This window comes from Canis aureus, chromosome 20 (assembly GCF_053574225.1).
Source record: "Canis aureus isolate CA01 chromosome 20, VMU_Caureus_v.1.0, whole genome shotgun sequence".
NCBI classification, from domain to species: domain Eukaryota; kingdom Metazoa; phylum Chordata; class Mammalia; order Carnivora; family Canidae; genus Canis; species Canis aureus.
In genome coordinates this window covers 18,668,571-18,694,811 of record NC_135630.1, presented here as the reverse complement: position 1 = coordinate 18,694,811, position 26,241 = coordinate 18,668,571, and the positions used below count along the sequence as shown (strand labels likewise).

The following is a 26,241-nucleotide window of genomic DNA, read 5'->3' as shown; positions in this document are numbered from 1 at the left end:
ATCATGTCCCATGATTAAGTGGAATTTATCCAAGGGATACAAAGATGGTTCAATATCTGTAAATCGATCACTGTGTTATACCAAAATGAAGGATAAAAATCATACGTTGATCTCAATAGAAATAGGAAAAGCATTTGACAAATTCAACATCCATTTACGATAAAAAAACTCTCAACAAACTATATAGAAGGAACATACGTCAATATAATAAAGGCTATATATGACAAGCTCATAGCTAACATCATGTTCCATTGGAGAAACTAAATTTTTTTTTCCTTTAAGATCAGGAACAAGACAAGTATGCACACTGTCACCACTTTAATTCAATAGAATAGTGGAAGTCCTAGCCAGAGCAATTAGGCAAGAAAAAGAAAGACATCTAAATCAGAAAGGAAGAGATAAAACTGTCTCTGTTTACAGATGACATGACATTATGTATAGAGAAGCCTGAAGGCTCCACCGAAAAACTGTTAGAACTAATAATAAGTTCAGTAAAGTTGCAGGATACAAACTGAATATACGAAAATCAATTGCATCTCTATGCACTAATACCAAGCCATCAGAAAGAAAAATTAAGAAAACAATCCTATTTCCAATTGCATCAAGAAGAATAAAATGCCTAGTGATAAATGTAAACCAAGGAGGTGAAAGATTAGTATGCTGCAAACTATAAGACATTGATGAAAGAAATTGAAGATGATACAAATAAATGGAAACATACTGCATGCTTATGGCTTAGAAAAATTAATATTGTTTAAACATCCATATGTTTGCAATCTACAGATGTATTACAATCTCTATCAAAATTCCAATGGCATTTTTCAAAAAAATACAACAAATAATCTTAAATTTTGTATGGAACCACAAAAAAACCTGACTAGCCAAAGCAATCTTGAATAAGAACAACAAATCTGGAGGCATCATATTCCCTGATTTCAAATTTTTATACTATATAGCTATAGTAATCAAGAGTATGGAATCGGCATAAAAAGAGACACATTGATCAATGAAAGAGAATAGAGAGCCTAGATATAAATCCACCATATATGGTCACTTAATTTGTGACAAAAGAACCAAGAATATACAATGGGGAGAGTCTCTTCAGTAAATGGTATTAGGAAGACTGGACAGCTGTAGGCAAAAAATGAAACTGGACCAATATCTTGCACCAAACAAAAATTAATTCAAAATGGAGTAAAGACTTAAACATAATGCTGAAACTATAAAGCTCCTAGAAGAAAACATAGGCAGTCACCGGCTTGACATCAAGTCTTGAAGTTAAATTTTTTCTGGATCTGACACCCGAAGCAAGGCAACAAAAACAAAAATAAACAACTAGGCCTACATCAAACTAAAAAAGCTTCTGCACAGCAAAGGAGACTATCAACAAAAGGAAAGGGCAACCTATGAAATGGGAAAAAATATTTGCAAATCATATATCTGATAAGGGTTTAGTATCAAAATATCTAAACTTACACAACTTAAAGCAGAAAAACAAATGATTAAAAAATGGACAGAGTAACTAATTTGACATTTTTCCAAAGAAGATATTCATATGGTCAACAAGTACCTGAAAAGGTGCTGAACATCACTAATCATCAAGAAAATGATATAGCATAAAAACAGACCCCAAAATGCCAAATACCAAAAGCAAAACCACAATTAAATATCACCTCATACCTGTTAGAATGTCTATATGGAAAAAACATCAAATGAAAGGCAAAATACTACAATAAGAAGATGACAAGTAGGGAAAACTTTTTTCTTTTTTTTTTTTTAATTTTTAATTTAATTTAATTTTATTTATGATAGTCACACACACAGAGAGAGAGAGAGAGGCAGAGACACAGGCAGAGGGAGAAGCAGGCTCCATGCACCGGGAGCCTGAGGTGGGACTTGATCCCGGGTCTCCAGGATCACGCCCTGGGCCAAAGGCAGGCGCCAAACTGCTGCGCCACCCAGGGATCCCGGAAAACTTTTTTTTCTACCATGGATTGCTCTTACACTCCAAATTGAAAAGCAAATTTTTTAAAAAGATTTTTATTTATTTATTCATGAGAGACACAGAGAGAAAGAGAGGCAGAGATACAGGCAGAAGGAGAAGCAGGCTCCATGCAGGGAGCCTGACATGGGACTCGATACTGGGTCTCGAGGATCATGCCCTGGACCGAAGGCGGCGCTAAATTGCTGAGCCACCCGGGCTGCCCGAAAAACAAAATTGATGACAAACTACTTTATTGATACAACAACAGCAAGCATTATTCCTATAAGGAGAAAAATCAGAGCTATCTAAAGAACTGTTTTTTCTAAGACTTACTTATATATATTGGTTTCTTTCCAAATAAGAATATATCATTATGCCATTTATTTTATTTATTTATTTTTTAATTTTTATTTATTTATGATAGTCACAGAGAGAGAGAGAGAGGCAGAGACACAGGCAGAGGGAGAAGCAGGCTCCATGCACCGGGAGCCCGACGTGGGATTCGATCCCGGGTCTCCAGGATCGCGCCCTGGGCCAAAGGCAGGCGCCAAACCGCTGCACCACCCAGGGATCCCTCATTATGCCATTTATAAAGCATATTTGTGGTATTGAGTGTGACAAAACATGAGAGACTCCTAACTCTGGGAAACGAACAAAGAGTAGCAGAAGAGGAGGTGGGCAGGGTGGTGGGGTAATTGGGTGACAGGCACTGAGAACAGAACTTGATGGGATGAGCACTGGGTGTTATACTATATGTTGGCAAATCGAACTTTAATAAAAATAAAAAGATAAACTTGTATTGAACTAGGTAAAAATGATTACAATAAATTCTGCATTTATATTGTACTGAATATCTTAATATCCTAATACAAAGCAAGTTTATAATATCTTAGTTGCCTTTGTGCAAACATTAATCATAATTTGAATGTCAAAAATCTGAATGATCTTTTCTCCCAAATAATTTAATTATGTAACTTCTACAAATTGAAAGTTAGTTAAAAAAATCCGTTAAAGAGAATTTCATTGATGTGTTTTGTTTTAAATAGGTTCCAACTTATAGTTCCTAAAGAATGGAACAGCAAATATAAACCTGTATGCATTCATCTTGCTGGAACGGGAGATCACGTAAGACTCTATTATGATACCTTAATCCATAATTTGTTAACATATTGTGTGTAACACAGATGTGGTTATTATATTCTTTAAGTATGTCATCTTTTCTTTCCTTAGCATTACTGGAGACGACGAACGCTAATGGCTCGTCCTATGATTAAAGAAGCCCGAATGGCCTCTCTGTTATTAGAAAACCCTTATTATATCCTTTTGTAATACCTAGAAATCCTTTATTTATTTATTCACAGATTTAGTTATCAAAAGGAATGATAGTAACCAGCTTTTCTAAACCAGTTAAATTTAGTTGTCAGTTGAGAAAATATTTAAGAAGCAAGGACACAGTGAAAAATTATTTCATGCCTTTAAAAAACCAATGTAGGGATTATGCTTCTACTGTATAATAAAGATAAATTGTACTTCTTTTTCTTGTAAAACTTATGCTGGATTTTAATATTAATAAGTCAAATGTTTGCTGTTAAGGAAACCCTCATGTTTTAAATGCATTTACATTTAAGTCATCAGTTGAGGTTTAGAACAGTACTTAACTTAACTTTCAAGATGACGTCAGACTATTCCCAGAAGAAGAAACGAAAGTGATGCACAGATATAAAGAAATATTCAACGTTGCTGGTAATAAGAGAAATGCAAAGCTAAAGCAACATTACCAAATATTTAAAAAATAAAACACTATAGTTGTGAGGCTATTGTAAAAATAAATAGGCACTCTTATTACTATTGGCTATGAAAACCAGTTTAATACTTTGGGAAAGCATTTTTACCATATGTATCAGGAGCCTTAAAAAATGTTATGTCTTTTGACAGTGATTTTGATTCTTGGAAATTTATTCTAAGGACAAAATACAAACGAAAGGGGGGGTGCATAGGTGGTTCAGTCTATTAAGCATCCAACTCGATTTCAGCTCAGGTCATGCTCTCAGGGTTATAAGATTGAGCCCTGCATTGGACTCTGCACTGGGCATAGAGCCTACTTAAGATTCTCTCTCACCTTCTCCCTCTGCCCCTCTCCCCATTAAAAAAAAAAAAAAAAAAAAAAAAAAACTAAGAAAAGAGAAAGTAATAGAAAAGAGAAAAGATACTCATATAGCTTTATTTATAATAGTAAGATATTAGGAATAGCTTAAATGTCTAACAATAAAAAAATGGTTGAGTAAATTGTGGCTCATAATATTAGAATGTTATACAGTTAATTATGTTTTTTGCTCTACCACTTACCATTTGTATAACCTCAGACCTGTTACTTAACCTTTTAGTACCTCAATTTTTCATTGGTAAATGGGAATAATCTCTGAGGTCACTCTAAGTATTAAGTAGTTAATACTGTCTAGAATGCCTGGTAAATAACAGACATTCAGTAAATTTTAATGGTTATTATTAAAAAGTTTACAATAATGTATGAAAAATATGCAAAATTCAAAAACAAAACTCTATGGTATGACATAGATAAGCAAAAAACCTAAAAATAGAAAATCAATCTAAAAAAAACTGTGCATAAGGAAAAAATACTGGAAATAACACCAAAATATGAATATGGTTGTCTGTAGATGAAGTAGTTCTTCTTCTAATATGCTTTTCTGTATTTTCTAGATTTTCTGTAATCAACATATAAACATGAAAAAAACCTTCATTTTAAAAATTAAGTTGAAGATTGCACAACTCTGGATATACTAAACATATTAAACTGTACCCTTAAAATGGGTGAATTGTATGGTATGTGTCATCAATAAAGATGTTTTTAAAAAGAAAATAGAAAAATAAGTTGAAAAACCTGAGAACTCCAACAAAACAGCCTATTTGAGATAACTAGAAAATAATTATTTCAGTATCAAATTGTGTACAAATATAACTAATTTGCTTAAGTTAATGTGTTTAAGACACAGACTGTATTTAATTATTTTAAAACTTTCTCTTTGACCCACATTCTTAAATGGCTGCAGGAAACCCAAGGACCAAATGTAAGTATATGTCACCTTCACTTTTGTAGTCTTTATACCAAATTTTCAGCAGTATTAAAATTTTTGTTAGTCTTCAGTTAATCATTTTTAAGTTTAACATGCAAATGTTATTTGGGGAAATAATTCTGTTGTAAAACTATAGTAGGAATGTTGACTTAAATTTTTATTTTAAACTTTTTCACTTAAAATGTTTGATAAGAGAAATTTTTAGTAGGCCTCTGGAAGATATATTTTATTTGTAAAATGGTAATTGAAGAAATGTTTCATACATTTTCCTTCTTAAAGTACATTTACTTCATGAAATAAAACACCAATCTTTATTCTTACAATTTATGGTAGAGGTAATCTGAAGATAATCTCTTTTTGGTCTTTTAAAATAATGAACTTTGAAGGCAATTTTTTTGTATTTCCATAATCTATATTGTTTTTGGTTTTAATTCATTCAATAAATGTTTGATCTAAGACATTGGAAAGATAGCAACAAAAAGACAAGGTCTTTACTGTCATAGAGCTTACATTCTAGGATGAGAGATAAAAATAAATAAGATGATTTTGGATATTTATCAATGCCATGAAGAAAATAAAGCAGGGCAATCAAGTGAAGAATAATAGAGGGTAGCTGCAGGGTTGAAGTAGTATTAGCTATAAGGACATGATATGAGAAGGAGCCACCAAGGTGAAGACCTTGAGGAAGAGAGGGTGAATAAATGAAAAGCCTGTTATAAGCATGAAATAGGAGAGTTAATATAAGGTCAGAAATGTAGGCAAGGGCCAGATTTATGAAGAGCCATGTGATTCGAGTTTTACTGTAAGTACAGTTGTAAAACTTTGGAGGACTTGATTTGTGTTTTTTTTTTTATATAAATCTTTTTTTTTAATTTTTATTTATTTATGATAGTCACACAGAGAGAGAGAGAGAGGCAGAGACATAGGCAGAGGGAGAAGCAGGCTCCATGCACCGGGAGCCCGACGTGGGATTCGATCCCAGGTCTCCAGGATCACGCCCTGGGCCAAAGGCAGGCGCTAAACCAGTGCGCCACCCAGGGATCCCTGATTTTTGTTTTTAAAGGCTCATTTTGGCTTACTAAGACAAGAGCAGCAGCAGAAAATTAAATAGAAAGCTACTGCAACAATGCAGGGGAAGAAAGCAACTTTAAGGTAGTGGCAGTAAAGATGGAAAGAAGTTCTAATGGATTTGAGATATAATTTTGAAGTTGAAATAAGACTTGTTGATAAATTGGATATTGTTGGTAAATCAAAAGTTCTGACTCGTATGTGTTAAATTAGTGATGTTATTAGACTTACAGGTGGAAAAGTTAAGTAGGTAGTTATAAAGTTCTGGAAAGGTAGATTTAGAAGTCACATGTTCTCTGTGGTCATGACATGGAAGAGGTACAGATGAAAGTGAGATGGGTTGGAAGCAAAGCTATAACTTTGGAGGATAGTTTAGAATAAACTTAGTGAGGGGCATATGGGTGGCTCAGTCGGTTAAGGATCTGACTCTTGATCTCAGCTGGTCTTGCTCTCAAGGTTGTGAATTCAAGCCCCACATTAGGCTCCATCTAGGCTTGGAGGCTACTTTTTTTTTAAATGTATAAATGTATTTTTTCATATGTATACATTTATATATATATGTATAAATATACATATATGAATAAACTTTGTGAAATCTGAAAATTAATGTCCAAGCTAAATAGTTAAAGAATTCTTATTCAGGAACTGAGCTCTGAATTCAGAATTAGGTGTGTCATTTTTACCCTGTCTATTGGTGCTTAAAAACCCAAAAGAGTTTATTGGGTTATAATTAGAGGCAACATGGTTTTAACAGAAAGATTGACTTTGACTAAGTCACACAGACATAGGTTACAATCATAACTTGCCATTTAATAATTGATCTTGGTCTGAGTATTTGTTACCTCATTTATAAAGTAGAAATACTATATAGTTTCTTCCACACAGAATTGATGTGAGAACCATGTTTATAAAATATACTATTATATATCATATATCCAAGAGATATAATACACCAATATATTTGAGTTTTTCAAATAATTCATCATAGGAAATGGCTTGTAATTTAAATTATTTTTATCTGACTTTTTAAAAGGCCTCTTATGCCTATTTTCATCAAAAATTCTTAAAGATTTTGAGACTGGGTTCACTGTTAGAAATAACTACTGTCCCAGAACCCCACCTCAGTAACTTATATATAAAAGAGCAAACTGAGGTATACCTGAGAATTCAAAGTTCCATACAAGGCCAAAACAATCAGGGAAATTATGCGATTATAAATAGATCATTGGAATGAGGATAGGAAACAAATATAAGGATAATGAGCTCTTTTATGAGGAAGCACATGTATGATCTATTTTGACAGAGTTTCCATAGAGAGAAATTCTGCCTTATGGACTTAGAGCTCTGAGAGGAGGATGTGGTAGGACAGTGGATATAAGCTCTTTGGGGGCCAGAATTCTGTTTTTCACAACTTGGCATTCCTATGGCAGGCACCTGGTTCTTTGTGCAGAACCACTCTACATATACACATAATAAACAACCATTGATAAAATGAATTTTTGTACATCTTGACAAGGTTTCATCCAGTAGCCAACTATGTATGTCTTTATGTGAACTAAATTTTGAAAATAGATTCTAACTTGGACGCTTTACTAATAAGATAGTATTGTCTTTTATCACTATACAGGCATACCTTGGAGATATTGTGGGTTCAGTTCCAGACCACTGCAATAAAGGGAATATTGCAATAAAGCTACTTAATTTTTTTTTGGTTTCCAGTGCATATAAAAATTATGTTTATACTATAGTCTAAGTGTACAATAGCATTATTTCTAAAGACAAATACATACCTTAATTTTAACATATTTTATTGCTGAGGCGCCTAGGTGGCTCAGTCATTTGAGCCTTCAACTCTTGATTTCGGCTTGGGTCATAATCTCAGCGTCATGGGATCAAGCCCCGTGTTGGGTTCCCTGTTCAGCTGGGAATCTGCTCCCCATCTCCTTCTGCCCTCCACCTCTCTCTCACTAAAATAAATAAATAGATCTTTAAAAATATATTTTTTATTGCTTCCAGTTATGGAATGAAGAAGTCACAGGAATAAAAAGGTACAGCATAGAGAATATAGTCAATGGTATTATAATATTGTATAAGGTAACAGATGATAGGTACAGTTGTGGTGAGCATAGCATAACATAAAGACTTGTCAACTCACTATGTTGTACACCTGAAATTAATGGAACATTGTGTGTCAACTATACTTCAATAAAATAAAATGAAATAAAAAGCTTTATTGCTTAAAAATGCTAACCATTATCAGAGCTTTCAGTGTGTCATATCTCTGCTGGTGGAGGGTCTTACCTCAATGTTGATGGCTACTGAGTGATCAGGAGTGGTGGTTACTGAAGGTTGGGTGGCTGTGATAATTTCTTAAAACAATAACAAAGTTTGCCACATCAATTTACTCTTCCTTTCACAATTTCTTTAAAGCATGGGATGCTGTTTCATAGCATTTTACCTTCAACAGAACTTTCAAAATTGGAGTCCATCCTTCAAACCCTGCCACTGATTTATCAACTAAGTTTATGTAATATTTTAAATCCTTTGTTGTCACTCAGCAATTTTTCATAGCATCTTTACCAAGTTTAGATTCCATCTCAAGAAAGCATTTTTTTGTTCAACCATAAGAAGCAATTCCTCGTCCATTAAAGGTTTATCATGAGATTGCAGCAATTCAGTCTCATCCTCGGACTTTACTTCTGATTCTAGTTCCTTTGCTATTTCTACCACATCTACAGTTACTCCACTGAAAGTCAAAGTCATCCATGAGGGTTGGAATCTGATTCTTTCAAACTCCTGTGAATATTGATATGTTGACCTCTTTTCATGAATCACAAGTGACCTTACTGGCATCTAGAATGGTGACCCCTTTCCACGAGGTTTTTAATTAGCTTTGCCCAAATCCATCAGAGAAATCATTATCTATAGTAGCTATAGCCTTATGAAATGTAGTTCTTAAATAATAAGACTTGAGAGTCAAAATTATTCCTTGATCCATGCGCAATAGAATGAATGTTGCATTAGCAGGCCTGAAAACATTAATCTTGTTTTACTCCCCAATAGAGCTCTTGGGTAACTAGATGCATTGTCAATGCAGTAGGAATTTTTTTCTGAGCTGTTAGTCTCAACAGTGGTCTTAAAATAGTTTGTAAACTGTGTTGTCAAGAGATACACTGTCATCTAAGCTTTGTTTGTTCCATTCATAGAACAAGAAATAGTAGATTTAGCATAATTACTAGGAGCCCTAGGATTTTTGAAATGGTAAATGAGTCCTGGCTTCTACTTAATGACACCAGCTGCATTAGCCTCTAACAAGACAGCCCCTTCTTTGAAGCTTTGAAGCCAGGCATTGATATCTCCTCTCCAGCTGTGAAAGTCCTAGATGGCAAAAAGAAAAAAAAAAAAAAAAGGAAAAAGAAAGAAAGAAAATCTGTTTAGTGTAGTCACTCTCATTATTTATCTCAGCTAGATCTTCTGGATAACTTGCTATAGCTTTCACATCAGCATGCACTTCTTCACCTTGCACTTTGTTATAGAGATGATTTCCTTTCTTCTTCTTTTTAAGATTTATTTTATTTTAGAGAGAGAGTGTGTGTGTGAGAGTTGGGGGAGGAGCAGAAGGAGAGAGAGAGAATCTCAAGCAGACTCCCCACTGAGCATGGAGCCTGAAGTGGGGCTCAATCTCATGACCCGGGGATCATGACCTGAGCTGAAATCAAATTAGTCGCTTAACCACTGAGCCACACAGGTGCCCCAATGGCTTTCTTTCTTAAACCTCTTGAACCAACCTCTTTTAGCTTCAAATTGTTCTTCAGCATCTTCACCTCCTCAGCCTTCAAAGAATTGAAGAGAGGTAGGGCCTTCCTCTGGAATAGGCTTTGGCTTAAGGGAATATTGTGGCTGTTTTGATTTTCTATCCAGACCAGTAAAACTATCTCCACATTGGCAAGGAAACTATTTTGTTTTCTATTTTGTATGTTCATTGGAGTGGTACTTTTAATTTTCTTCAAGAACTTTTCCTTTACATTCACAGCTTGGCTAACTGCAGCATGAGGGCTATCTTAGGTTTTGATATCCCTTGCTTTCTGAGTTTGATCATTTCTAGCTTTTGATTTCTATTTATTTAGTGCTCGCTTCGGCAGCACATATACTAAAATTGATTTCTATCTATTTGTTTTTTTGTTTATTTATAAGATTTTAAGTAATCTCAATACTCAACATAGGGCTCGAACTTACAATCTTAAGATCAAGAGTCACATGCTCTACTAAACCACTAAACCACTCAGGTGGCCCTCTAGCTTTTGATTTAAAGTGAGAGACATGTAACTCCCCTTTTCACTTGCTCACAGAAACCATTGTAGGAGTATTAACTAGCCTACATTCAAGGTGGTTATGTCTTTGGGGAATAGGACGGTGGGAGAGAGAGACGGAGGTGAACAGCCAGTCAGGGGAGCAATCAGAACACACATCACATTTGTCCATTAAGTTTGCAGTTCCATGGTGCCCCAAAACAACTACAACTATAACATCACAGATCACCATAACAAATACTATTGTATTTTTTGTTATTACAAAAAAGTTTTAAAATTACTGAAATGTGACTGAGACATGAAGTTAGCAAATGCTGTTGAATAAATAGCACCAATAGACTTAATCGACACAGGGTTGCCATAAACCTTCAATTTCTAAGGAATACAATATCTCAAAAGTACAATAAAATGAAGTATGTCTGTATAAGAATGGTTCTGGAATCTAAAAAGATCTATGTAAGTGCTGCTTCTGAGGAAATGTACTTACATGTAAAATTAATTTCTAAAGACAAAATTCTAGTTGAATTGGCCTTTAAGTTAATCAAAATATGTATTTTTATAAAAAATTACTTTTCCAACCAACTTTTAATCATAAAATAAATAAGTCATAGAGATGAAAAGTACACCATAGGGAATATAGTCAAGAACATTTTAATAACCTTGTATAGTGCCAGTAACTACAATTACCATGGTGAGCACTGAGTAATGAGTATGTCTATATACATATATGTATACAGCTGAAACTGATAATAACATGTTAATTGTACAATTAAAAAATCAAAATTTTCAGGCAGCTCCGGTGGCTCAGTGGTTTAGCGCCGCCTGCAGCCCAGGGCATGATCCTGGAGACCCGGGATCGAGTCCCATGTCAGGCTCCCTGCATGGAGCCTGCTTCTCCCTCTGCCTGTGTCCCTGCCTCTCTCTCTCTCTCCTCTCTGTGTATTCCCATGAATGAATAAATAAAATCTTTAAAAACCAAAATTTTCCAGTTGATTATATTAATAAATTGTGTATTTTGTGAAAATAAGCAACATTTAAGATTTTAGAAGTAATAAATATTAGGTCAAATTCTTTTACATTGCTTTTTAAAAATATTTATGCTTGAAGTTATGTTGTGATAATAGGGACAACTATAAATGGGGTTTTTTAACAGTTTTTTTGAACACTATCAAATAAATACTATTCCTGGGCTTCAAAAATAGTTAAATAATTGAAATTCAATCAAGATTCAATAAAGAGCAGATATAGCTTTAAAGATAAGTTTTAATTAACTGTAGAATGTTAGCACTCTAATTCCATCAATTTATTCATTGTTTTACTCAGCTATCTGGTCCTTTAAAAGAAAAACATGAAAAAAAAAAAACATGAAATCTTGCTGCCTGTTGAAATCTGCATATGTTAAAATGTAAATACATAAATAATTTTCTCTTTTGTCTTGTGAGGCTAGAAGGTCCAGCTTAAAAAACGTGTCTGACCTTTTTGTGATGGGAGGAGCTCTTGTTTTAGAATCTACAGCTCTCTTGCACTGGCTAGAGAGAGAGGGTTATGGACCTCTAGGAATGACCGGAATATCCATGGGAGGACATGTAAGCCTTTTAATTTCAACTGATATTTAATTATGGTTATGTTCATAAGATTTAGAGAATGTAGTTATTTTAAAAATTCACTTGAGGTATGGAATTAATTTTAGTTTTGGTAAAAGCAGAAACTGGTTTCAAACTTTTGTTCCAATTACAATGATTTTTTGGGTATGATTTAAGGAGACATTGTATTACTTCACAGTTATAGCTCAGGTATTGATTAATATTTTATTAAAAGTTGATTTTTCATAAAACTTCTCACATCTCAAGTATAAATGCCTTATTTTGCTGTTAAATTGGTGAAGATAGTGAATTTGGAAAATACTTTTCATTTATATCTTATCTCTATCCCCAGTGTCACCAACTTGTTTTACCTTTGTCTTCTAGAGTGTACTCAGATGGCCTCCCAATTGGTTTCTCTGTCTCTCGTCTTTTTCTCTCATTAATCTTCTTCTAAGTTTTTCTCCATAACATAACTAGAGTGATTTTCCTAAATCTCATCTCCGTTCTTTCCTACTTAAAACCTGTCAAAGGCTTGCTATTGCCCTGGGCTCTAGCTATGCCAGATGCTGACATCTCTCAGGGGCCTCTTCATTCCTAGCCAAGTCACAGTTTGCCCTTCTGGTTCCAGTCTAGAGCTTACTTCCTATGAGAAGCTCTTCCTGACTCCCATCCTAACTCCAGAGTTTACTTCATCTCTCATTAGTACTTCTTTCACTGCACTATGATTACTTGTCTAGCAATTTGTTTTCTCCATGAAGCAGTAGGTTCAGGAAGGGCTCATAATATGCTCTAGTTTGTTATCTGGCCATATAGCCACTCAATACATTTAAAAAGAAACAACTATATATATATATATATATATATATATATATATATATATATATATATATATATTCAAAAACTGATTTAAAAAAAATATTAGTGAACTTGAAGGGTAGAAAAGGATTTCTTTTTCTTTTCTTTTTTTTTTTTTTTTTTTTTTTTTTTTTTACCTAGTAGTGTTTCCATTGTTATGACCTAGATTGGGGTCTTAAAACTTTCACCTGAATTACTTCCTATACTGGTTTTCCTACCTCAGGTCTTACCCTCTCTAATCAATCCTGGAAACTACTATCATTCTAGCTTCCTTGTATCACTTCTTTGACAATGCCACCACTCCTTTGCTCAGACCTCTTTATTAATTCCCCATTATATACAGAGCAAAAGGGACCTCTAACTCTAAGATTGATACCATTCAATCCTTCCAAACCTGACTATCTCCCCCTCCATTGGCCACATGTGTCCCAATTGACCAGCCAAACTAAAGTATATTGGCTGTTTTCCTACCTGTCTTTGTACTTTTTCACCATATTGCCTTTGATCATACTGTCTTTTTTTATATGGAAGACAATCTCATCTTTCATTTCCCCTAAAAGCCATTTCATGAAGCCTTCTCTGATTCCTCTAGCCAAAAATAACTTTTCCCTTTTCTAAACATACACACTACATTACTTTATATCAGTTAGATAATCTGCTTTGTAGTTCAGTCAGCCTCAAAGGTCTGAGATTTTATGCTATGTTGTGATTTTGCTGTACCTGAGCAAGTCGTTTCAGTAATGAATATGATTAACCTGCTGCCTAGCATCTACATTTCAGCATATTTGCTCTATATTTACCCCGAGGAAAGTAGTTCTCTGGGAAGGGTCTTGAGATTACTTAAAATTTTCCAATATACTGTATTATTTTCTAAGAGGGAAGTTATATGTTGTTATTGAATTTATGATTTGGGGAGTTTAAGAAGGTCACTAGACATTCTTGTAAGTATTTAGAGAAATTTTTTTTTTTTTTAAGATTTTATTTTTAAGTAATCTCTATACCCACTGTGAGGCTCAAACTTACAACTCCAAGATCAGTGGTTCCATGTTCTACCAACTGAGCCAGCCAGGTGCCCCAAGTATTTAGAGATTTTGTGTTCATGTCTTATCTCACCATTTACCACCCAGACTATTGCTTAATATTAAATACTTTTCATTTTAATGAATAGAAATTTAAACAGAAGCTCTCTAACTGACTCTTAAACGTATTGCAGATGGCTTCCTTAGCAGTATCCAACTGGCCTAAGCCCATGCCGTTGATTCCATGTTTGTCTTGGTCCACAGCATCTGGGGTCTTCACTACGGTAATTTAATTGCAATTAATATTTCGATAGGTATATATAATTAAAGGTAATTGTTTTGGGGGTTCCCAAAACCACCTCCAGGTTTGGTGATTCTCTAAAAGGAATCACAGGACTTGCCATAGAATCTTACTCATGACTAAGACTTATTATATCAAAAGGATACAATACAGAATCAGCAAAGGGAAAAGGCACATGGGGAAAGTCCAAAGGAAATCAAACACAACCTCCCATTGGAATCTCACAAGATGTATTTAATTCATCCAGCAGTGGGTTGTGATAGTATGTGCAAAATGTCCATCAGTGAAGCTCAATTGCGCCTGGCAGTCCAGAGTTTCAGGGGTCAGTCACTTAGGCACCCTCTGTCTCACATGTACCAAAATTCCAGATGGAAAGTACATGTTCAGCAGAAACTACATGGTACAAGCAGTTTAGGCACAGTGACCCGCTTTATCATTTAGAAGATGTATATTGGGGTGAGGAAATGTTTATTAGTTAAGTTTCCAGACTCTTATCAAGGGCTAACATTGCAAGCAGGACTTTCTAAAGATAGGAAATTTCAAGCCTGCTATGTTTACTCTTTTCTGCACACTAATAATAAAATTATTGGACAAAATGTTTTATGGCCTAATTTGTTCTTAACTGAGTTTGTTATTTCAGGGTGTGCTGAGTAAATCAATTAATTGGAGAGAGCTGGAAAAGCAGTATTATACACAGACAGTTTATGAAGAAGAAATTATTCACATGCTTGAATATTGTGGAGTAAGTATTTTTAATCTTTGCATAACATGGGGGGAAATGATTATGTTTAATGATTAAAATTTTTAAAAAGAATCATGAATTTGTTTTAAAAAAAGCAGTACTATTTTTTAGTTTCTAAGATTCTTCATTTAAAAATAAAATACAAATATAAAAAGTCCTATAATGCAAATGTATGGCTTAGAACAATGGAACAGAAATTGAACACCTAACTCAGAAACCACTTCCATGTGTCCTAATTAAAAAGCCCTTCTCCCCCAGTATTTATCATTATCCTGATTTTTATAGTAATTACTTTTTTCTACCTTTAAAATAATTATATTGTCCAAATGTGTATCCTTAGACACTACAATTCTTTTATTTGATGTGCTTTTCAGTATCTTTTAATCTGTAAATTCACTTCTATTCTTTTCCTTTTCCTTATAATTTATCTATTGAAGAATTTAGGCTATTTACATGTGGAGTTTCTCACAGTCTAGCTGTTTTTTATTGCATTCTCATGGTACAGTTTAGCACGTTCACCCATGCTCTATATTGCCTGAAGTTGGCAGCTGGGTCTCGAAGCTCAATTAAATTCAGTTTTTATTTCTTTGGTAGGAGTATAGGAAGCACATAATGTCTGGTTGTCTCTATTTTGTGGTGTAAGCCTCCATTGATGTTTAATGCTTATGTCTATTAATTAGTGGAGGGCTGCAAAATGCTGATACTTTTGTATTTATTAGTTTGAACGCTTATATAAAAAGGCACTTATCTATTATTTGGTTACCTAGTAGTTTAGTTCATATAGGAAAGGCAGGATAAATATTTGATTCTTCCCTTAATTTGTCAGTTTTCAGGATAATGTATTGGTTCCCTGTTGGTCTCCTAAGGTGATTGGTCAATTCCTTTCATGAATTTTGTTCTTTTATGAATTTTTAAATTTTACACATTCACTTTGGAAGTTACTGAGAATCTCAAGAAATCTTGGAAAGAAAAAGAGAATCTCTACTCTTAGGACTTTTTATAATTATACTACTATAAATCTCATTCTTGTAAAGTCTGTCTTGTATAACCTCAAAAGGTAATTACTTGCCTAAGTACTTGGTTACAAAATACCTCTACGGGCTAGTTAGTTCCTTGTGTCCTCCTGTACATATAATAAAAAAAGATGCCTATATTTGAGAATTATGAGAAAACTCAATATGAAAATCTTTTTAAAGAGAGAATCAAAAATTTGGTTGTCTAAAATGGCAGTGTGGTCTTACCCGGCACTTTCTTGTGCCTCTGACTCTTGGTAGTTGTATACAAGTTTTTTTTGTCTCGGAACTAGTTCACAGTAATGCATAGTCAAGGAATTCAAGATGGCTTCCTTCTTTTTTATTCTTTTATTCTTTATTCCTTCTTTTTAAAACTGTTTTCCAGTCAAAAGCAGTTAAAGTTGTTGATGGGGGATCCCTGGGTGGCTCAGCAGTTTGGCGCCTGCCTTTGGCCCAGGGCGCGATCCTGGAGTCCCGGGTTCGAGTTCCGCATCAGGCTCCTGGCATGGAGCCTGCTTCTCCCTCTGCCTGTGTCTCTGCCTCTCTCTCTCTCTCTCTCTGTGTCTATCATAAATAAATAAATCTTTAAAATAAATAAATAATTAAAGTTGTTGGTGTACCACTCTGAGTAATTCTGAGGTGCTTGATCTTACATTTCTCAATGTTTCTAAACTTCCTTTCCCTTTTACGTTTCTTTGGTCTGGATGACTTTAGTGATTTGTTCTGTTAGCCATGTTGTTGGGTTTGGTTTTTCTCTTGCTTTCAACCAATTTTTCATTCTTTAATTTTTGAAGGAGATTGTATAATCATATAGTTGAAACATCATGAAATATAAAAGGACATACAATTAAACAAGTCCTACCCTTATTCCCAATTTGTGTAGGTCTTATCTCCCTCAATAAATAACCCACTGTTTATTAATATTTCAAGGAATTTTTCAAACCAATAGAAATATGAACTTTTTTCTTACCTTTTTTTATACACAAATGTTTCCTTTTTCTTTTTACTGCTGCATAATAATCAGTCATGTGGATGGATGTTCCATGATTTATTAACTAGTACCCTGTTTGTTTCTCATTTTTCACCAGTAATAAACAGTGCTACAATGAAGAAATTTGTACATACGTCATTTCATAAGTATAAATTCCTAGAAATGTTGCACTTGTAATGTGGTTAGATTTTATCTAATTCTAGTCATGTCAGTTTATACTACCAGTAGGAACATGTTTATGTTTCCTCATAATTTCACAAATTTAGTGTGTTAGCAAACTTAAAAGTTTTGTTTTGTTTTTTGTTAACCTGAGGTGAAAATTGGGATTGTTTTTATTTAATTTACTTAATTATAAGTGAAATTGAATATGTTTCTAAATTTAAGAGCTATTTATATTTCATTGTCGGTCACTTTTATGTGCATGTCCTTTGCTCATTTTTTTTTTAATTTTTTATTTATTTATGATAGTCACACATAGAGAGAGAGAGAGAGAGGCAGAGACACAGGCAGAGGGAGAAGCAGGCTCCATGCACCGGGAGCCCGACGTGGGATTCGATCCCGGGTCTCCAGGATCGCGCCCTGGGCCAAAGGCAGGCGCCAAACCGCTGCGCCACCCAGGGATCCCTCATTTTTTTTTTTAACTCACTTTTTCTATTGTGGTTTTGAGCTTTGTATTCACTTCTAGCGCTTAATAAAGCAAATTAGCTCTTTGTCATATAAGTTGCAAATATATTTTCCGAGGTTGTCATTTTTTTTCTTTTGACTCTGCCCTTAGTATTTAAAAACGTTTATTTTTTTATTTTATTTTTTAAATTTTATTTATTTATTCATGAGAGACCCAGAGAGAGAGGCAGAAACACAGGCAGAGGGAGAAGCAGGCTCCATGCAGGGAGCCCTAAGTGGGACTCGATCCTGGGACTCTGGAATCACACCCTGAGCCAAAGGCAGACGCTCAACCACTGAGCCACCCAGGAGTCCCTAACAAAGTTTATCTTTACTTAAATTATGTTGTACTTACAACTCCTTAAACTGAGTACATACTTTTGAGATTTTAATAGGTGTTCTTTTTTCCTTGATAATTTCTAATTCTTCTTCATTTAACCTGAGAAAGGGATTTGAGGTGGCTGATATGGTACTGCCAGGATACACTTATAAGGCTTTTGGAAGTTCTGAGATGAAGGTAGGTCATGATTTCAAAACCTTAACAATAAAAATGTGATGCAGACTAAATGATACCCTTTACTGTTTAATAGGAGACATTTAGCAATATAGTATGTCATTTATTTATCCTAGTCCTCAGAATAATCTTGATATCTCTTTTTTCTTTATTTTTTAAGTTGTAATAAAATATATGCAACATAAAATTTACTGTTTCAACCATTTTTTGGCATACAGCTCCACGATGTTATTAAGTGCATTCACATTGTTGTGCAACCATCACCTCTGTACATCATCACTGCAGTCCATCTCCAGAACTTTTTCATTTCACTAAACTGAAATTCTGTACCCATTAAACAGTAACTCTTTGTTGCCGCCTCCTTTCAGCCCCTGGTAATTCCCACTCAACTCTCTGTCTCTATGAATTTGACTACTCTAGGTACCTTATAAAAGTTGGAATCATACAGTATTTGTCCTTGGTGTCTGGCTTATTCATTTACCATGTCTTCAAAGTTCGTCCATGTCATAGTATGTATCAGAGTTTCACTCCCTTTTAAGATTATGTGATAATCAGGATCCCTGGGTGGTGCAGCGGTTTCACGCCTGCCTTTGGCCCAGGGCGCGATCCTGGAGACCCGGGATCGAATCCCACGTCGGGTTCCCGGTGCATGGAGCCTGCTTCTCCCTCTGCCTGTGTCTCTGCCTCTCTCTCTCTCTCTCTATGTGACTATCATAAATTAATAAAAAAAATAATAAAAAAAGATTATATGATAATCCATTATATGTATGTACTACATTTTATTTATTCATTTATCCATTGGTGGACATTTGCGTTTTGTCTTTAACAAGGTTCTTAAATAAAATGTATTTTATACTAAATGATGTTTTCTTTTGTATATTCAGACAGATTCTTTCAAAATGGGACAAGAGTTTGTGAAACGCTTCCCTATCAGCACAGACAAGCTAACTAACCTTAATCTGGTTTCTAGAACTTTAAATTTAGATATGACAGACCAAGTTGTATCCCAAAAACCTAGTGAGTGCCATAAATCTAGTAAAACATCTATCAGTGCCACATCAGAAGGACTCTTACTGCAAGACACCTCTAAGATGGAATCCTTCAATCAAACACTTCCAACCAACAAAAGTAATTATACAAGTTGCAATCCACAGTCATATCACCTACTTAGTAAAGAACAAAGAAGAAACAATCTTCAGAAAGAATCTTTAATATTCATGAAAGGAGTCATGGATGAATGTACTCATGTGGCAAATTTCTCAGGTACCAATTTTTATATTGAAATTAAAAATGCTGATGTGAAAAAATAAAAAAAAATAAAAATTAAAAAAGAATAAATAAAAAATAAAAAAAAATTAAAAAATGCTGATGTGTAAAAACTTTTGAAATATTTTTAAGGTTGCTTTACAAAATAATTTCCTATTTTCAAGAGTATGTCTATTGTTGGCTCTAGAATGTATTTTCCAGAATAAGTTGGTTATTTAACTGTATCATATTTTATCCATGAAAATCTAAAAACAGGGGATCCCTGGGTGGCTCAGCGGTTTAGCGCCTGCCTTTGGCCCAGGGCGCGATCCTGGAGTCCCGGGATCGAGTCCCACGTCGGGCTTCCGGTGCATGGAGCCTGCTTCTCCTTCCTCCTGTGTCTCTGCCTCTCTTTCTCTCTCTATGTCTATCATAAATAAATAAATAAATAAATCTTAAAAAAAAAATCTAAAAACATCTAATTAATTAATTAAAAATAGATTGTGTATCTTCTTAAAAGTATTCATCTCATTGTATTAGAGATAAATGTTATGGTATTATATTATAGTTGATTTTTAACTTAATCAAAAAGTTTTAGGGGTATCTGGATAGCTCAGTTGGTTAAGCAGCTGCCTTCAGTTCAGGTTATGATCTCAGGGTCCTGGGATCGAGCCCCACATCAGACTCTGCTCAAAGGGGAGTTTGCTTTTCCCTCTGCCTCTTCTCCCACTAGCTCAGTTGCTAGTACATGTGCTCTCCCTCCCTCTCTCTCTCAAATAAATAAGTAAATAAATAAATCTTTTTAAATATTTGTTTGGGGCAGCCCTTATGGCTCAGCAGTTTGGCGCCGCCTTCAGCCCAGGGTATGATCCTGGAGATCTGGGATTGAGTCCCACGTCAGGCTCCCTGCATGGAGCCTGCTTCTTCTCCCTCTGCCTGTGTCTCTGCCACTCTCTCTCGCTGTGTCTGTAATGAATAAATAAATAAAATCTTTAAAAGAATAAAAAGAAATAAAAATTAAAAAAATAAAAAGGTTTGTTTGACAGATGTTTTGCTTAGTGTGCTGTCAGGTGTATTTCATTTTCTAATATGATTAATATTATTTGTACAAAAGTCTTAGAGCTTTTTAAAAGTATATATATGTTGCATCTTTTAAAATTCTATCCCTAGTTCCAGTTGATCCAAGCCTTATTATAGTGGTGCAAGCCAAAGAAGATGCTTATATTCCACGAACAGGAGTTCGAAGTCTACAAGAAATTTGGCCCGGCTGTGAAATCCGATATCTAGAAGGGGGTCATATTAGTGCTTATCTGTTTAAACAAGGACTCTTCAGGTAAGATGATTGGTCCAAACAGGTATCTATCTATTTATTTGCTCAGTTTTTGGAATTTTTTTGCCTCAAAAAATATAGATGATCAAGTATTTTTATTGTACGTTTAGTCTTTTTTCTCCTTGCCTCCCTCAGTTATCACATTGTGGTACTCTTTCCTATCCCATCCTTCTCTTCTCCTTTTTCTTTAAAGAATTAGGGAAGCAGCATATGATAGGCATATTTTATTTGTGTTTCTATCCTCTTCAAATATTAATATCCAGGTATTTTAGGATATAGGGAGGAACACCAGGGTTTTAAAACTTGCTTTGGTTCATCATGAGTTTTTCATTCCACTTTCTTCTCTCAGAATGGCATGAGCATCTGTAGAAAAATCCAGCACTGTTTTTTAGTAGCATGTGAATATTGAACCTTAAATGAGAAGTGAAATATTGGTTTTAATGGTAATAACCTTGTATGACTCTAGCACTTATTAGAAGTTATAAAAACTTATTCTATGACTCCATTTTTTTGATAGGCCATATTATTTCTACTTCTATTCAAATTTGATGGCAAAAGGTATCATTGAGCTATATTAATCATTAGTGATTAAATAAGTTCACATAAAGTACTTAAATTAGTGCCCTGTGCATGATGTGTTTCAAAACTGCCAGCTGCATAGCTATATAATAGAAGAATTGTGTGTACTATATGTTTGACATGTTTCACCTCTTTTTAATCCAAAAAATAATTCTTTGTATGTTGTCACTCATTTAGTTCAACTCTTAGATATCACCTTAAATGTCCAATTAAAATATTAAAACACTTTTTTTTTTAGATTTTATTTATTTATTCGTGAGAGACCCAGAAAGAGAGTCAGAGACATAGGCAGAGGGAGAAGCAGGCTCCATGCAGGGAACCTATGTGGGACTCCATCCTGGGACTCCAGGATCACACCCTGGGCTGACAGCAGGCATTCAACTGCTGAGCCACCCAGGCATCCCATTAAAACACTTTTTGAAGGTAAAATTGGAAACTAAGGCTTTTGCTTTTAGTTCAGTTGCTAAGAACATGTGTTTTTCTGAAGAAAAAGCATCCTTATCATAATTTATAAAAAAGGTTGAATACTACATTATGAAAAGTTATGTGGGGCAGCCCAGGTGGCTCAGTGGTTTAGCGCCACCTTCAGCCCGGGGTGTGATCCTGGAGACCCGGGATCGAGTCCCACATTGGGCTCCCTGCACGGAGGCTGCCTGTGTCTCTGCCTCTCTCTCACTGTGTCTGTCATGAATAAATAAATTTTTAAAGAAGGAAAAAGAAAAGTTATGTGGCCAATTAATATTCAACAAGTTGGGGATCACTGGGTGGCTCAGCAGTTTAGCGCCTGCCTTCTGCCCAGGGCGTGACTCTGGAGACCCGGGATCAAGTCCCGCATTGGGCTCCTTGCATGGAGCCTCCTTCTCTCTCTGCCTGTCTCTGCCTCTCTCTCTCTCTCTCTCTCTCTCTGGGTCTCTCAATAAGTAAATAAAAACTTAAAAAAATATTCAACAAGTGACATACATATTTATATTGCATATATATTATATAAATACATAAATATTATATAAGTTCTAAGGCACAAAAAAAATGCTCCTGAATACACCATCAGCTGAAAGCACTTTTGAGGTTTTTTACCAGCAGTAAAGTTACATGGATCCAAACACCCACCCTTAGGTACCTGCCTCTTTCAGAGCTATTTGGAGATGAAGTTAGGTTGCAAGTCACAGGTAACTTTGGAAATAATTTACAGTAAAAGTACTATCTGAGCAAGTTGGGTGGCTCAGTTGGTTAAGTGTCTGCCATGATCCCAAACTCCTGGAATTGAGCCCTATGTTGGGTTCCTTGCTCAGCGAGGAGTCTGCTTCTCCTTCTGCCCCCTCTGCTTGTGGTCCCACACATACACTCTCTTTCTGTCAAATAAGTAAAATCTTTTTTGAAAAAAGTACTGTCTTCTTTCTATGCTCATTACTTATAGTTTTTCTTTCATATTTAATTTTAGACGAGCCATCTATGATGCATTTGAACGCTTCCTCCGTAAATATGCTAACTAATTGGATCACTATATGTAACCAGTATGGCCATCATGTTTCTTATAAAAGGAATTTCATCCTTTGATGATACGAAGAACAAGCGGACAGCACGATATCTAATTGCTATCAATTTAGTCTGGAACTCATTGTTATGATCAGTCAACAATGCTCTTTAAATACATTTGAATAATTGTAAACCAATATTTGGATAAAATAATGTTGAAGTATTTTGTTATTGTTTTTGTGGGAATCCCATATATGCAATATCTAGTCTGTTGTTACTATTTATGAAAACTATATTTTAATTGTGAATAATTTATTAATTAAATTTATTCATAGAAAACTTATTGGTTTTTAAAGAACTACTTAAACTAAGTGTATAATACATCAGCATGTATTCTATACCCTTATATGATAGTTCTACTATTGACTTGATTTGAGAACATGTTTTTTCTTATCTTCAACTTTAATTTCTGCCATGGAAATACTTAATGATGTATAAAATCAGTGTTAACTTTGAATTCTAAAAAATCCCAATTGCTTCATACTTAAGTGGTTTTAATATAAAACAAATGTGGGAATGCAGATAAGATGCATATGACTTGGCTGGACTTTAAAACTTTGCCAAATACTAGGTTAAAAAATGATGCCAAACATATTTCCCCTAAAGTTTTAATTCATGAAAAATGCAAATAAGGGAACACCTATCGCATTACTTGATACTGTGTCTTAACATTTCTTATATACCTACTCTGGGTTTGCTAAACATCTAACTTTAGGTAGATATATTTAACAGGTTTGGCTTTTTCATTTCAGAAATTAAAGGCCACATATGAAATTGACTTGTTCCATAGAACTTTACAGAAAAAGATACCATAACTACTAACTTTTTTAAGTGGGAGATTATATGGCTAGATTTGGTGCTTTCTTTTTATGTTAAACTTCTAAAGCTAAGATCTAAAATGTTTGAAAAAGGTAGAAAATATTTTTGGGAATTGTATCAAGGTTTGGAATAAATATATTTGAGTTTTATTTGTTTGAAATCTGTATTGTTTATGGATTATTTTGAAATATGTATTCCTGGTCTAGCAAGGAACCTTAAATTATAATGTGCCTTCATAGCCATTTAAAAGATTTTATTTATCACTTTAATGTCTCCATCATCTTTACTTTTAAAAACTATTTAAAAGTCACTAATGTGAAGTCATTGGTGGTATACAAAACTGTAAATTCTGTAAACCTGCTTTGACATAGCAAACCAAATCAATTTGGTTACAGCCATTTGGTCTATCGTAATTTTATATCTTCAGACTAGAACCTTTACTTTTAACCGAAAGTATAAAATGTACGAAAATTCTTAAACAAAATACCCTTTAAAGATAAAGCAAAATGCGTTGTCAACTGAATTTCAAACATTTTCTTATTATATAGTGAGGCAATATGATTGAATTGCTTTCTGAATTACGCCTTAGTAAAACCAATATTTATTTTTCACCTAAATATTTCTTACTAAGCAATAATGTATTGTGATATATGACTTTCTATTAGTAAAAGAATGAAATTTCATCTCATTTTAATTAACTCTTAGGCATAACTAGTTTTTTTCCCAAATAAATGTGAAAGAGTATTTTAAAAATTTCATTTCTTAACCAGATGTTTTTAAGAATATTATGCATGCAACTTCCTAAATTGATTAAGGTACAAAATAACTTTTCTTACAGTTTTTTTATCCATTTATCCCAAAATAATGACTCAAGCTTTATATCTATATCTGTATCTATAGATATAGATAGAGATAGATACATTTTTTAAAATGCTGTCTGCCAATTTGAAAATTGGGTACATAAACTGCTAAAAAATCATTTAGGCCCGAGTTGCAAACTGGCAGTCAATACAAAGCAGCTTAGCCCACAGCTGTTTTATTCAGTATGCATAATATTTCAAAATTTGTTTGAATTTGAAAAGTCTTTCAACTGAGCATGCATTCCCTAGTTTGCCAGTCTCATAGACTCCCTTTTTTATCAGGCTACTTCACTACTTTGTGTTTCCATCTTAGCCCTGAACACACTTGAGTTTGAAACCCCAGTTTTAGATCTATGGTTAGAAAAGCCTCTGAATTTCATGACTCACTAATGTTGTAATCACTATTAATTATTTTAGCATACGCATTTTAGATTGTTATGAATGTAATTTTTAATGTGGTGCTCTCTCATAAAGATTATTGAACTAACATTGTTACTGAAAAAATTTTAAATCATTTCCAGATATTTTATACTTCACAATAAAAGTATATTTAAAAAGTTAATTATTTCATATATTCAAGAGGATTTTTTCTGAATACAGAATACTTGTGTCGCATTTGATTAATGTATTCAAACTTGAATTGTGTGTTCCTCCTTAGTTCTATTATACACCAAACAAGGTGAGACAGAAATAAGGGAGACCAGCAGAATAGTTAGTATTCCGTATCTGCAACAAGAGCCAGATTTCCCCCCACCAAAATACATGTGATCCCAGGGAAACCAGCATTCTGATAGATCATACTTATATGAATGTTGTATAATTAGACATAATTCTTGGATATATTTAGATTTATGCTAGTAAATGTACACGCAATTAAAATCTAGAGATAACTGTAAGACTGAGAAGTGAGGATGCTGGGCAGAGGCTGCTATAGAAACTGGGTTTGGAAATAGATTTTGGCGGATGAAACAAAGGGAATAGAGGTACATTTGGATCATTTTGCAGGAGTAGACTAGCTTAATTCTAGGAATATTCTTATAGAGAGAATCCTAGGAAATCAATGATTTCATGAAGGACTTTGAAAACAGTTTAGAAAATTTGGGAACAAAACCCAGAAAGATTTTCCTTAGAACCAAGAGAGTGGGGATCCCTGGGTGGCTCAGCGGTTTAGCGCCTGCCTTCGGCCCAGGGCGTGATCCTGGAGACCAGGGATCGAGTCCCACGTTGGGCTCCCCGCATGGAGCCTGCTTCTCCCTCTGCCTGTGTCTCTGCCTCTCTTTCTCTCTCTCTGTGTCTCTCAGGAATAAATAAAATCTTAAAAAAAGGGATCCCTGGGTGGCGCAGCGGTTTGGCGCCTGCCTTTGGCCCAGGGCGCGATCCTGGAGACCCGGGATCGATTCCCACATCGGGCTCCCGGTGCATGGAGCCTGCTTCTCTCTCTGCCTGTGTCTCTGCCTCTCTTTCTCTCTCTGTGACTATCATAAATAAATAAAAATTAAAAAAAAAAAAAATCTTAAAAAAAAAAAAAAAAGAACCAAGAGAGCTAATGTGCAGATTCACCAGATTGTGTTAATGGAAAGAAAATGTAAACTTAGCACAAAAAGTCTATTCTGTGTATAAACCTGTGACTAACTGAGGTATAGCTGTTTTTCCTATATAATGTACTAGATAATTCCATAGAAATAAAGTTGTATCCTGCCCTTTGCTATTGAAAGTGTGGTCAGTAGATTGGCAGCATCC

The 26,241-nt window shown here is 34.5% G+C and overlaps 2 protein-coding genes across 18 annotated transcripts in view; one reads left to right on the top strand and one right to left on the bottom strand.

Moving 5' to 3' along the window:
* The window catches only part of ABHD18 (abhydrolase domain containing 18), a 46,015-nt gene extending 20,952 nt beyond the window's left edge, over positions 1-25,063 (top strand). For 4 of the 8 annotated variants that reach the window (XM_077861091.1, XM_077861089.1, XM_077861090.1 and 1 more), the window contains 9 exons: positions 3,031-3,109; positions 3,215-3,301; positions 5,045-5,070; positions 11,902-12,040; positions 14,106-14,195; positions 14,853-14,954; positions 19,020-19,398; positions 20,551-20,713; positions 22,728-25,063. In XM_077861091.1, coding sequence (XP_077717217.1) covers positions 3,031-3,109; positions 3,215-3,301; positions 5,045-5,070; positions 11,902-12,040; positions 14,106-14,195; positions 14,853-14,954; positions 19,020-19,398; positions 20,551-20,713; positions 22,728-22,779 — 1,117 coding nt within the window. In that variant the 3' untranslated portion in view covers positions 22,780-25,063. The other 4 variants (XM_077861093.1, XM_077861096.1, XM_077861095.1 and 1 more) reach the window with 4 other exon arrangements.
* The window catches only part of MFSD8 (major facilitator superfamily domain containing 8), a 127,411-nt gene that overhangs the window by 71,214 nt on the left and 29,956 nt on the right, over positions 1-26,241 (bottom strand). For 3 of the 10 annotated variants that reach the window (XM_077861078.1, XM_077861075.1, XM_077861080.1), the window contains 2 exons: positions 8,446-9,522; positions 7,935-8,111 (listed from right to left, as the gene is read on the bottom strand). The exons of 3 other annotated variants lie outside the window; for them this stretch is intronic. In XM_077861078.1, coding sequence (XP_077717204.1) covers positions 7,935-7,948 — 14 coding nt within the window. In that variant the 5' untranslated portion in view covers positions 7,949-8,111; positions 8,446-9,522. Of the gene's footprint in view, positions 1-7,934; positions 8,112-8,445; positions 9,523-16,937; positions 17,068-26,241 lie in introns of all 10 variants that reach the window. 4 more of the 10 variants (XM_077861076.1, XM_077861079.1, XM_077861077.1 and 1 more) reach the window with 2 other exon arrangements.